This window comes from Macaca nemestrina, chromosome 6 (genome assembly GCF_043159975.1).
Source record: "Macaca nemestrina isolate mMacNem1 chromosome 6, mMacNem.hap1, whole genome shotgun sequence".
NCBI lineage: Eukaryota > Metazoa > Chordata > Mammalia > Primates > Cercopithecidae > Macaca > Macaca nemestrina.
This window is the reverse complement of record NC_092130.1, coordinates 52,020,827-52,035,161: the sequence shown is the minus strand read 5'-3', so window position 1 is coordinate 52,035,161 and position 14,335 is coordinate 52,020,827. Positions and strand designations below refer to the sequence as shown.

The 14,335-nt window shown below is 35.7% G+C and overlaps 1 protein-coding gene and 1 long non-coding RNA gene across 2 annotated transcripts in view; one reads left to right on the top strand and one right to left on the bottom strand.

The window, feature by feature from the left end:
• The window catches only part of LOC105467219 (uncharacterized), a 34,853-nt gene extending 27,885 nt beyond the window's left edge, over window positions 1-6,968 (top strand). The window contains exons 2-4 of the long non-coding RNA XR_003014788.2: window positions 1,666-1,795; window positions 6,308-6,356; window positions 6,837-6,968. This is a non-coding gene — a long non-coding RNA (uncharacterized lncRNA). The remainder of the gene's footprint in view (window positions 1-1,665; window positions 1,796-6,307; window positions 6,357-6,836) is intronic.
• The window catches only part of LOC105467220 (fibrillin 2), a 275,881-nt gene that overhangs the window by 103,272 nt on the left and 158,274 nt on the right, over window positions 1-14,335 (bottom strand). The window contains exons 12-16 of the mRNA XM_011716704.3: window positions 11,207-11,326; window positions 10,173-10,298; window positions 9,162-9,284; window positions 7,053-7,175; window positions 1,651-1,803 (exon numbers count right to left, since the gene is read on the bottom strand). Of these exons, the coding sequence (XP_011715006.2) occupies window positions 1,651-1,803; window positions 7,053-7,175; window positions 9,162-9,284; window positions 10,173-10,298; window positions 11,207-11,326 (645 nt within the window). The remainder of the gene's footprint in view (window positions 1-1,650; window positions 1,804-7,052; window positions 7,176-9,161; window positions 9,285-10,172; window positions 10,299-11,206; window positions 11,327-14,335) is intronic.

Below are 14,335 nucleotides of genomic sequence, written 5' to 3'. Positions count from 1 at the left end.
CAACTTTCCTTATTAATGTAAATTCTATAAAGATTAAGAAATGATACGTAAAAATATTTTTCCAGTTTACTTGTGTATTTTACTATTTAGGCCTGCTTTCAAAGTCTTCTACCATTACAAAATAAAAAAGAATTTATATTCTATAAGAAAATTATGTTTTAATGTTTTATGTAGGGACCTAACTTCTTATTTTTTTCCAAAAGTTATCAACGATAGTTATTATTTACTCTTTTTCCTTGCTGCTCCAAAATGCTTTGCTATATCCTAATTCATATTCATACTCAGGTTTCTAGATTCATTTCATTAGTTCACTTAGCTTTTTGTCTAGTCTTATACCAATTTTTGAACTTCTTTGATAATATGCATAATTCAGTTTGGTACATTTTAGAGCTAGGTTCTCCTCACTATCTTTCTTTTTAAAAAAAAAGGTCACACTCAGTAATTCTTCTAGATGCATCAAATCATTATTTCCATGTATGAAGACTCCATTTGGGATGTTTAGGAGAATTACAAGACATTTCCATTGCAGGAATGCTTTCCTGTACCCTCCACATGGAAAGTTCTTACTCATTTTTTTCAAGACCAAACTAAACGTGCCCCTTCTGTGAGGTCTTTCCCAGCTTCCCTGGGCTACTAATTGCTCCTTCCTCTGTGCTCTCTCCAAACTTGTTTATGAAACTTTTAAGGTGCTAATTACACTAAATTGTAATTTATACATTTGCCTGCCTGTATTCTCAACTACTCAAAACTTTAAGGAAAAACACAGACTGTGTTTATGTTAGAATCCCTACTGTACTCACATATATTCAATATACATTCAATACGGGTTTAGTTAAAGTATGAATAGACAAGAGCCAATCTTATTGACCTAAGAGTTTGGAATTACTGTCTGAGACTGTGACTTGAGACCACTTGGTGTCAAGACATATATATAGAGAGAGATCTTTATATATATATATACACACACATATATATATAAAATCAAATTGAGTTCTTGTTGTGTTTATAACCTTGAAAGTGGTAAGTAAATTTTATGCTATTTGTCTTCACTGTGACAGCACAGATCAAGGAAACTGAGGCTATCATGTTCAAGTAAAAAAAACCTCTTATAATAATCACAAATATATAAGTAAATAGATTTTTGTTTGTTTTTTTAAAGAGTCAGCATCTCACTCTGTTACCCAGGCTGGAGTGGAGTGGCACAATGATGGCTCAGTACAGCCTCAAACCCTTGGGCTCAAGTGATGCCCCGCACCTCAGCCTCCCTAGTAGGTGGGACTACAGGTGTGTGCCACCACACCTAGCTAATTAAGAATTTTTTGTTTTTTCTGCCAAGACAGGGTCTCATCCTGGCTTCAAGTGATCTCCCTGCCTCAGCCTCCCAAAGTGCTGGGATTACAGGTGTGAGCCTCCACACTCAGCCAGCAAATAGATTTTTTTATTCACTGTGTTCTGTCGGCCTAGAAATCATACATAAACACAAGCCAAATCTCCTTATTATATGCCTCACATATCAATACAGGATTGGCTTTCTTTTCTTCAGTTAAAATTAATGATGAAACACTTAAGAGCTGATGTTCTCTTTGGCCAAACATCTAAGGTTGCATTTCTTGATTCTTTATCAACTCTGGAAATGGCACATATGACTACCTGAATTTTTTGCAGGGCATGGCTGGCAGGGTTCTCCAAAACCATAGTCCGGATTGGCACAGCAGCATTCGGACTTGGTCACTGCACCGGGGAAAGGACGCACACATACTCCTTTCTTGATTCCTCCATAGCAGGTACTGCGCATGTGAGTATCTAAAGAATATACAAAAACAATGACTTGAGGCAGTGATAGAGACAAAGAGATTTCGAAACAGAAGGCTTCTTTTAACCTAAGTGGCCACTAGATTGGAAGCTTTTCAAGGGCATCTGAGACTTTTATTGTGCATCTTTGGCATCTAATAGTGTTAGGAAATCAACAAATGTTTTCTGAGTGAGGAAAAGAACGGATGCATATCACCGACTCTAGTTTGTTTTCTTTAGTAAGTTTTATGAGCTACACAGTATCCATTGTCCAACGTATCCTTACAAACCTTTCATGGAACCTAGGATATTTCCACAATTATAAAGAATACTTGGAGCTCTAATCACTGCCTTTGCTATATTCAAAATGACACTTCTTATTTCAATTTTGGAAGTTCTCATGGACAATGAAGTGCAATGAAGTTAATCTACCTTAAGGTGATACTGCTTGGGCATGAGATTTCTTACTCCCACTTTCCGAGTTAGGAGGCCTTTCTTTTCAATCCCCAGGATACTGCTTGTGACTGTTTTAACCTCAGAAACTCAGTAAATCCAGTTATAAAAATAGTTAACTACCATATGTGCTCTTGGCATTGTGCTCATTGCTTCACAGACATTATCTCACTGAACAGTCAGGTCAATAGCTCTACAGGAGTGGTCATTACATACACTTTATAGATGAGGAAGACGAGGTTCACAGCTACCTATGTAGTTTGAAGTCCTTGAATATCCAGTGCCTGAGCTGGGGTTCAGACAAGGTTTATGTGACTTCCAAAACTCTTCCTCTTTGTAGTAAGTAATGCTATACCCCAAAGCAGCATATTCTGCTTAGTTCTCTCTTAATTCTCATAAAATATCCTACAACTTTATGAGACAGTAAACGGTGAACTATAAAAAACTCAGATCATAAAGGGCAAAGAACCAGTACAATTTTTAAGCAGTATACTGACCTGGCAATTTTACCAGAGATCACCTCTATTATAAATACCTGTAACTATTCACAACTTGTTGGAAAAAAATTTTATCTGCTTGTTATGCAAAATGGTCATCCAGTAATTTCTTATGACCTGGGGGCATTTTTGATTAAAACAGTGATTTATGGCTGCATTAAAAATGAGATACGTGTGTGCTTAAATGGAAGGAGGCCATGGGATTCACCAACCCCATCCCTAAGGAGTCAACTCAAGAGGACCCTGTGCTGCCTCTGCCGTGGCTGAGTTTGGCAGTGTATCCTCTGAGATACACACAAGCACAGATTTCACTTGAAGGCAAATTTGCACAAATACAACATGGTTCATGATTTCCATTATGATTTCTGTGAGTTCTTTGGGCATTACTGATGATCTTGGAAGGCATTCATGAACAGGCAAAGTTATTTCTGCTTTTGGGTTTAGAGCATATGCCATGCAGAATTTTTAGAAGCAAGCAGATAAAAGGCCCATTGAGCTCACTGGAAGAGTGAGACATGTTATATATGGTAGTTTGCATTACAGGTGAACTAATCTCTTTAGAGTGCCCAACACCAGAAGTTTCATGACAAAGAAAGTAGCATAACTTATGCGTGGGTTTTAGGGACATAAACTTCCCAAGGTTCAGATCCCCACAAGATGATCTTACATAAATTACTTAACATCTTCCTTATTCATTAAATAAGGATACAGTTTGCATAGTAAATGAAAGTATATTTGTTGCGCACTAAGCACAGTGCCTAGGACACCCCTGAAGTACTTAAAAAAAAGTGGTGACCACCTTATTTCCCTCTTCTATTTTTTTTCTAAGACTAGTAGATTGCAGCAGTGAGAAGGCAGGAAAAGTAGAACAAGGAGTTCTATCCGTAACTGATACTGTGAACAATCAATTGAGATAACTCATTATCTCCCTACTGACCTTTTCCCGTTCAAAGACCCCAAACTGGCAACCTAGCTCATAGTATACTATTCAAATGTAACTGAACCACTGTACACAGGATAGGATAAGAGGAACAATACCAGTAGCACCATCAGAATATGCTCACACGAATGCTCTGGCGACAGACTGGACCTAAATGCACCTTTTCCATATGTTAGCAGATTTCTGCATGCCCTTCCTTTCTCCCTCCCTCCCTCCCTTCCTTTTCTTTCTTTATCTTTCTTTCTTTCTTTCTTTTTTTTTGACAGAGTCTTGCTCTGTCACTCAGGCTGGAGTGATCTTGACTAGCATGATCTTGACTCACTACAACCTCCACCTCCTGGGTTCAAGTGATTCTCCTGCCTCAGCCTCCCGAGTAGCTGGGATTACAGGTGCACACCCCACAACCAGCTAATTTTGTATTTTTAGTACAGACGGGGTTTAGCCATGTTGACCATGCTGGTCTCAAATTCCTGACCTCAGGTGATCCGCCTGCCTCGGCCTCCCAAAGTGTTGGGATTACAGGTGTGAGCCACCATACCCAGCGCCTTTTCTTTCTTAAAAAATGGAAAGATTTAAAATTTCCTCAGGTAATTAGCAGATTCTACATACCATGAGTAAAATATGTATGGATGCAAAATGCTAACTTTATTTTATTCTTCTTTCTTTAATATCAACTTTTATTTATAACTTAAAGCAGCAACTCTTAAGACTATGACCTAGACATGGTGCCACTATTCTAATTTAATAACAATAATATCAATAGTAGTTAACTTAGTGGGCATTCATTATGTGCTACACACCATTCAAAGCTTTATTTAATTCTCAAAACAACAAAAGAGGAAAGGAGGAACAGAGAGGTCCTGTATCTTGCTGTCATCTTAGAATTTTTTTGTCACTTAAGAATATTCAGTAGTTATCATGTGGCCTGAGTTTTCTTCCTTATTTACTAAACTGCATCATTGAATAAACTTAAAAATAAATTTTGAATGAATGGGAAAGATAAAGATATGATTGTCTTTTGTTTATAAACTTGCTGGTGAGTTGTATTTTAACATACTAGTTAAAATCGTAGCCTAATTACCTGAAACTGAAAAAAACAAAACAAAACCCAAACACATCTTTAATATCTACAGAAGAAAAATGAACAAACAAAAAAGAGATTTAAAATTAAAATGCTTATCCTAATAGTTTTTCATAACAGTGATTCATTTATTTTTTCTTTATCTTTTTTTTTTTTGGAGACAGGGTCTCACTCTGTCATCTAGGCTGGAGTGCAGTGGCACAATCATAGCTCACTGTAACCTCCACCTCCAGGGCTCAGGCAATCCTCCTGCCTCAGCCTCCCAAGTAGCTGGAATTACACGCATGTGCCACCATGCCAGGCTAATTTTTGTATTTTTTGCAGACATAAGATTTCACCATGAAGCCCAGACTGGTTTTGAACTCCTGAGCTCAAGCAATCTGCCCACCTCAGAATCCCAAAGTGCTGGGATTATAGGCACCACACCTGGTGAATTTTTGTACTTTTTGCAGAGATATGGTTTTACCATGATGCCCAGACAGACTGGTCTTGAACTCCTGGGCTCCAGTGATCTGCCCACCATGGAATCCCAAAGTGTTGAGATTACAGGCATGAGCCACTGCGCCAGGCCTCATCTCAAACTTAAAGAATCAATGGGTCTAAAAAGTGACATCAAGTCAAAAGATGTGAAGAAAACATCTAGCACATTATAGAAATAATATATAATTTTATACACATGACAAATAATGTTTTTATTTTAAAAAGTTTAAATGACCACAATGACGAAAAACTGGAGGAGGCTTTATGACAATTTCCAATGTGTTTCCTGGATGTGAACAAGAGAATGAAATTTTATGTTTTACTGAATTCCTAGCAACAAATCACATGTTGGTTACTTAAGAGAAAAATAATTTCTCCCTCCAAAACTGGCTTTGTACTCACGGTAGATCTCAACAGAATCATTTAGGTAAAGGAAAAAAGCAAGTAAATATATGAAAGCAACTGAAAATATTTTAGCTCTGTACACAGGAAGAAGCTATATTCTTCCAGTTGCTGTATTTGAAATATCCCTGAACAAAGTGCTGACACTTTGTAGGGTGAAATAAATCTTTGACTGGATAGAGTGGATAAATTTGAGTGAACAGATTATTTCCATCTGCGAATTCTCTACTGTTTCTCCTCCACCTTTGGGATCCAAATGTTTTGATTCTCATCAGTAGGAGTAAAGTATTAACTATGTCTAAGAATGTTGTATCTCTCAAATATACTTTGAAATCCTATTTCTATGTTTTACTGTACAACATGAAAAACAGAGGGTATACAATGGCTAATTCACCCTAGATGCCTCATGAAAGCATTTTTGGAGAGAAAACTGCATTAAATGTATTTTTACCACTCATTCTGCTATCCTTATCTTTGGGATATACTGTTGGGGTTCCCAAACACCAGTGACACTTCTGTTTTGCCTGCCTCTTCAAAGCTGGGCCTGGTACTTCTGACTGATTTTCATGGGATCAATTTGACAAAAGTATCCTGGAGAAATCTGAAAGGCTTAGAATAAAATATATATTCTTGCTCATACTTTTTATTCTCTTGCTTCTGCAGCTAGTTGCATGGTGATGAGGAGTAACTAAAAACATTTCGAGCTTTTGATGTAAGTCCAATATTTATATTTTAAGTTTTGTTAGGGCAAAACCAAGAGTTTACTTATCTATAACTATAATTCCCATTACATATCTTATTTGTTATTGATTATAAAACTGAAATGCACTGTGTTTAGGATTCAGTTATCTAATACTATCAAGTATGCTGGTTTAAAAATATATTTTTTTCTTCTCCAGCATTTTTGACTTGCATGTCATCAGAGACTTCTGAAGGTTCTGAAGGGGGCTATCTGGGGGTTCCTGCCCATTAAAAAAATAGTTTTGTTAATATATAATTTACATATCATAGAATACATCACTTTAAAGTGTATGATTTAATAGTTTTTAGCATATTTACTGATGTGTTTATCCATCACTACAGGTGATTTTAGAACATTTTTATCACCTCAAAAATATCTTTTAGCTCCCACCCCATTCTCCCACCACCCCCATCCTCTCTGTCCTAACACGAATCTACTTTGTCTCAACAGACTTGCCGATTCTGGAGATTTCACATGGATGGAATCATATACAGTATGGTGTTTTGTGACTGGCTTCTTTCACTTAGTGTAATCTTTCCAAGGTTTATCCATGTTTTAGTATGTACTCTTTTTATAGTGAATATTATTCCATTGTATAGAAATATCTCTGTCGGCTTTTCAAAGATCATTTTGCACAGTGGGGCCATTGTAAAATGTTTCACTTACCAACACACACACGTCCATCCATGCCCACAGCCAGGCCTGGGGGACAGTCACAGCGGAAGGACCCTTCATTGTTGATGCAGTGCCCATTCATGCAGATTCCTGGGGTCTGGCATTCATCAACATCTGCGCAGTGGGTGACAGAAGTCAAGTAGTTACTGGGTAAATATAACTTTACTACAGGGTTTACTTGCTGCCACTGCTCAATACTACCAACCTTTTGTTTATAACTTTATAATTTGTGAAGAACAAATAAATGTGGTAACAGATATTATATGCAAATGCAATCCTTTCAACACATTTCAGAAAGACAGTAAAAGTTGCTTTACTTTACCCATTGAGGAAAAAAAAGCCTCACAATCTTCTTTTTCATTATTTATTTGGTGATCCCATTTAATGTTAAATAATTCAAATTAGTTAAGTAAAACAAATTCTTTAAAAATTAAGGTAAATTTCTGTAATTGTTTTCACACACAGACACTTTAACTATAAGTAGATCCTATGCTGATATTTATTTGATCATTTCACAATAACAAAATAACTTGAGGTATATCTTTTAATTTTCAATCCACTTGAATTTATCAAACGTAACCCAGCATTAAATGACTTCCCCAAAAGATGAAGGAGACTTCAAACACAGAGCTGCCAACTCAGGAATACTGAAAATCTTCACAACATTTGTAATTAAATAATTAATAAGAACTAATTTCCAGAAAGCAGAAACTGGTGAGGTCAAACTCATCTTTAGATGTATACTGAAGTTTCTTTAAAAAGGCTGAAATAAAGTCACATACTGTAACATAATTCTATACACTGCAGCATAATGGCAATTTTCTATCTTGTGTTAAATCCAAATCAGCTAACCCTGAGATGACATCCCAGTCATGAGTTCAACCATCAGAACTACAGTACTCCTCCTCCTTGGACAGTCAAAAATCTATTTGTTATTCAGAAACATAAGAATTCAGTCTCAATTTTTTAATTTCTACTGTCCCAGAATTTCATTGTAATTCATTGAAATTATAGGAATTGAGCATGATCCTTATCTGGTACTTAGATTAAGTTTGTGCAATTGAAGGCAAAACATCATTTATGGAGTTAATTTTGTTTTAAAGAAGGAAACAAAGAAAAACAAAAATTTGGCCAGGTGCGGTGGCTCATGCCTGTAATCCCAGAACTTTGGGAGGCTGAGGCAGGAGGACTGCTTGAGCCCATGAGTTTGAGACCAGCCTGAGCAACATAGTGAGACCTCATTTCTACAAAAAATAAAACAAAATTAGCTAGGCATGGGAACACGTGCCTGTAGTCTCAGCTACCTGGAAGGCTGACGTGGGAGGATGCTTGAGCCCAGGAGTCAAAGGTGCAGTGAGCTGAGATTGTGCCACTACACTCCAGCCTAGGTGACAGAGCAAAAGCCTGTCTCAAAAATAAATAAATTTAAAAAAGAAAAAGAAAAATTTGCTTCTAAGTAGAAGCTGCAAAATGTATTCCATTTTATTAAATTCCAATTGTGAGTACAAACATAATAAGGTCTCATTTATTTCCAAGAGGCACATCTTTAGCTTATTAAGGTTATCACTAGAGGTTGGACTTCAAAATGGCTTCATAAACAAAATAATTAATTGCAATATTAAGATGTCTTCACTAAATCAATGTAAGATTTTTAGATAATGATACAGTTACAAATGATCTGTATATTAGCTTTATGGAAAAGATGTAATACTAAACCCATAATGAATGACAGTGGAAAATCTACTTCTGAGAATGCATACAAAACAAAAACCTTTCAAGATTTTTTCTTCTTCTTTTTTATTCAGCCAAGCAGTTGAGAGAAATTATTTCTACATTGTTTTCCACATGACTTGCTAAAACCAATCTGTCAGTCCCTTAATTTTTCCTATACCATTATTATTTTTGTTAAGATATTACTGTTCCCTAGACCACAATGTATGTTTTTCTAGAAAGCTTTAGACACCTGCCTTATTGAATTAGCAAGAAATGTGAATAATATGAAAGCCACACGAGGAAGCTGAAGTAATTCTTCCATGGTTCATTCAAATAAAAAAGGTGGTTTCAATCATGGTCACTTTCCTATCTGAAAGCCACACATACCAGTACAGTAACGTCCATTTGGAGCCAAGACAAATCCTGGTTTGCAGATGCACTTGAAGCTGCCATCTTCATTGATGCACATTCCATTCAAACACATGTTGGTAGTTGTACATTCATCATGATCTGCGGAAGAGGAGAGAGTGACTTTGAACACTGGCCTTGAGGGAACTAATTCCTTCTTCTTCCACAAACAACCCCCAGTCAAATTCCACTACATAAATGAGCCATGTGCTCATGGTTTTTAGTTTTTGTAAAAAAAGAACGCCAACTGAATGAGAGAAAATAGTGTGGAGAGTGGAAAGGACCTTTAGTATACGGATATAAAGAAAAAGAATTAAATAAATTTTGTGCTTAGTTCCTGTTAAAACCACAAAAACCATGAGTAGTGTGTTACTTTGTATACCAAAAAGATAATATAATTTAGTGTTTATTTTATAAGAAAATAAGGCAATGGCAGACCTCACTGCAAATGGAATGATTTGGACTTTCATTAGTAGATGAATATGATGTGTTGCTTTGTAAACAATATTTCTGTAGTGTATTGGTATCCATTGCACTGCTAGACATCACAGGCCACAATTTTAGAGATTTGTGTACTGCATATGTCAAGCGTTTTTATATTCCTCTAGTTAGTGGAGGATGGGAAGACCTTTTCTATTTTGTCAGTGTTGTAACCCAAATACCTGAAATAGAGTAGGGACTAGTAATCATCTAAACTTATGAAGAACAATGTTACTTACAATTTAACATGTAACACACAGGAAAATTTCAGAAGCAGTAAATTATTCATTGTTATAACATTTCTCTCCCGACCATGTCCCCCCAACAACAACAAAAAAAACCTGTCCTTTTGCTTTAACAGTCTTATATTAAATGCATTTACATTTTACCTAAGTTACCTGAAGATCTCACATACGTGGTGTGTGAGCTTTCATGGAAATAGTATATGGTTCTAAATAAAAATGTATATCCTTTTAAAATCTTTTGCAAGGGAGCAGGCAATTTCCATACCAACACAGTTTTTTCCATCTGTAGTTAATTCAAAGCCGGCATTGCAAATGCACTGGAAACTTCCATCTGTGTTCACGCATCGACCGTTTTTACAAAGAACCCCATTCTGGATGCACTCATCAATATCTAGGAAGATTGAGAATGGCCAAACATTATTCTTTTACAATACTTACAGATAAACACAGTAAGATAAGAAATGGAATTTTAAATATTCAAAATCATGTTGTTTCTTTAGCAAAATTTCTGTCTCTCAGCAGTTTTTGTTTTTTTTTAAATTTTTTTGGATAGGTAGGTGCAAGCAATTTTACAGCTCTTATAGTAGCTGAAGAGAGAAAGGAAAAAAAAAAAAAAGAGGGTCTCCAGTAAACCTAAGAAAGGGTGGGCAAGACAGCTGGAATTACTGGTTGCGGCTGTTTTTGACATAGTGGATGAAGGCCTTAAAAGTCAGAACATGATGTTGGATAAGTGTAAAGTAACTACAGAATTTCTAGATTAAGAGTAATACAATGAAAACTGCTGGGAAGTTGATTCAAGCAACTACCTGTGGATGAATAGGAAATGAAAAAGAAGACAGGCAGTCATCTGGTAAAAGAATTCTGAGCTGAATCAGCAATGAGGTAGCGCGTTTGGACCAGGGTGGTGGGTGTAGCACTGAAGCTATGAATAAAGACCAGGCATGACTTGGTGTTGGACTATGTGTGGGATTCAAAGAAAACAGTAGTTGAAAATGACTATAAATCTTAAACTCAGTTAATCAGAGAAGGTTACTGATGTTATTTGGAGAAAGGAAGCTCTGATCTAAGGAAGGAAGATAAACTGAATTTTTGTGAAGCCAGATACCATGTTGCCTGGGTTACATATGCAAACAGTGTTTATGTTTAAAAGGAGAATCTCTGAGGGTACTATAAATAAATCTGTAATAAGGTAACAACATTTATTTTATTCCATGTTTTAATAAATTTGCTTTTAACCTCAACAGCCTTGGTCACTATATTTCATGGAACATTTTCATATGTGAAAGCAAACTGCCTTACCAATGCATGCTTGCTTGGTAGGAGTCCTCTGGAATCCAGCATGACATTTACAATAATAGGAACCAGGTGTGTTAACACAATCTCCATTAGTGCAGGGATTTGATGTGCATTCATCAACATCTGTGAGCAGCAAAAGAAACCATTATAGACCTCACTCCATTTGTAGAAAGGTTTGTTTAAAGTACATTTAGCCCTCTAAAATTTGAGAGAAGGCCAGTCAGTGGTAATAGTCTAAATAGCAAAGTATTTATAAATGAATGAAAATTCCTTTCTTCAAATACACTCAGAGGCCAGTCTGAAGATTTACAAAAATATCACCTTTTAGAGAGTACCATGGGAATTTGCTTTAATCAAAAATTAAAGATTTTTCAGTTGGAGTAATGGCCAATGATTAAAAGGATGGGACCTGAAAAGAGAAATAGGCTATAATGCTTATTGCTTACACCACTGTGGGCAAGTTAATAACCTCTCTAAGGCTTAGTAAAGTGTCAGAAGAACAATGAAAGGATTCTGAAGATACATATTTATGTTACATGTTGTCATTGCTATTAGTTTTAAAGAAAGAGATTGATGGATTATGGAATGTCTTTGGTATAACTTTTTTTTGGTGAACTCATCTATGTATAAAACTACATATACACTAAAGCGTGGATAATATTTTGAAGTAAAAAAACATGAGGGAGTAGAAAATGAAAACATTAAAACAAAGCCTATTTTTTTTCAGCAGTTTCAGTTTTCTTCAGGATCCTAAAATTGGCACAGCAATTTGTTGCATAAAATGAAGTTTTATGCAACTACTAGTCGTGACCAAAAAGTGAGAAAGTCATGCTTTCCTTTCAAGGTCTCCTAAAGCCTAATTAAATGCAAACCCATTGCAGAATTCAGGGGCTGAAAAACCAAATGACAGACTGAACAGTCTGGACTAGTTAAATCTCAGAGAAATCACGTGTGCCAGTATAAGAAGTTTAATTCATCAGCAATGCCCACTAAATATTATTTTCAATCCCTGCAAATTAAAAGCCTGGCTAGTTGGTGAGGGCATAATGATTTGTCATTTCATATACGTGTAGAAGCCATTAACATATACAATTTCAGCTAAATTGGAGAACATAACAATAAAATCAGTTCACAGGTTTACCATTTTAATAAGCAGATTCCTACTTTCACAGATGTTCTTAAAAGAGGAACTGTACTGTATCAAACCCACCAACTTCATTTATGTAAACACTCAGACTGAACGCAATTAAGCCCTTTCTGGTAATGGAAATAAACTTCATAGCAAATAAAATAAAAACAACAAAGAATAACAGGACTAAATCCTTTTCCATCCATCCAAGGACCCCTTCAGTCCAAAAAGACTCACTTACATTTAAAGTTTTGGTTGATACCATCAATTCTACTGAGCCAAAGGAACGAAGCAAAATGAGAAAAGAGAGAGAGCATTAGCAAGCATATCAAGTATAATAAATAGACTTTCCAATACGAAATACCACCTTCAGTTAGCAGTGTTGAAGATCACTTCAATTTTGTGTTACACAATTGAAACGCAACCATTAAAAACGTCCTGTAGTTGGTATCTTTACAGAAGCCTCAACATAAAGCTCTGTTTGAAGAACATGAGAAACCACACATCCACTCCCCTCTCTTTAGGTAGTTTCAGGAAAGTCACGTCACTTTGCAGGACTGTTTTCTCCCCTGGAGAGTCTGCTCCTAAGGCTCCTTGTTACTATGGCAGCTCTGCCAGCTATTTTGCCATTACAGCCATAATTCACTTCTGTCTCCTAAGCTCCTTAGGGACTCATCAAGAGTCTAGTGCACAGAGAAGATGTAATCATTCACTTAATTTTGGTGAAAACAATCACCAAAAAAACAATTAGTGACTTTACAATTCCATATGACTTTAAAACCCATTTGTTGTTTTTTGTTTGTTTTCTGGGATTTTCAGTTTTAGACTAATCACAAATGACCACTGCCAACTTCTGAAATGAACATTTCATGTCTCCTCTTTATTCTGAGTCTCACAGTCCTGGACCTCCAACTGATCATGTTCGTTTTGTCTTGTTTACAGGAACAGAAAGTACTTAAATACTACGGTCTGTACATTTTGACTTCTTACTATGTTTTCACTGCGGGGATGTGTATTTTTAAGCAAAATTCATGGGATTTAACCTCCTAAAATAAATTTTAAAATTATGGAGAATGTTGATTATCAAAATTGTTAATTTCTCAAATACTACTATATGGTTAAGAAACATTTTCCCTTGAAAAATACTTTATATGCCAACTTAGAAAAGGTTTTTTAAAATATATATATATATTTGCAAGGGCTCGAAGATTACCTGTAGTCCAATAGAAATTTAAATTAATTTTTACTACTACAAAATAGAGTGACCTGAATTAAAACCATTGCTAATAGCAGTTTGACTTATACAGACACTAGGAGAGTTACAAATTTTAATTTTAAAGTAGAATTCTCAAGAAAAAGAGAGAAAAACATAATGGGGACATATAACTGTTTTTCAGGCATCAGGAGCAATTCTCATAACAGCAACATAGATCCAATTCTATTTTCTTTGTCACTGATCCCTTAATAAATCTACTGCCTTTCAAGTTATACTGCTTCATTAGGTATCTCATAAAAGTTCCCAAATAGCAATGGCAGTTTGTTATTCCTCAAAACGTTAGCGCAGTTGACATAGCTACTAGTGTTATTTTGGGCTCTTATAATTTAAAGCGTTAGTTAATTAATATCCTCTTCACTTTTTCTGATGTGTTGTTTACAAATTCAATTTGTTTATAAATTCAAAGTGATCAAAAATTGACATTATAGGATTAAAAATATTAAAACTCATTTTCTGAAAATGTGCTCCATTACTAAGTTATGTTTCTATGAATTACAGTAGTCAGAAAGACAAGTCTGCTGCTGGGGCTTTAACTTTGCAGGGCTAAATGATGAGATATGTCTATCACTTAAAGAAACATCAGGTGGTATCAGCTAAGCTAGGTAGGCTGCATATGGTTATATAGTGTACAACCATAGGGCATACCATTCATATAGATTCTTTGAATGATACCCTCTAGGTGTGTGCAGTCAAAATTTGAGCTAAGCCTAATTTAATAACTCTGACC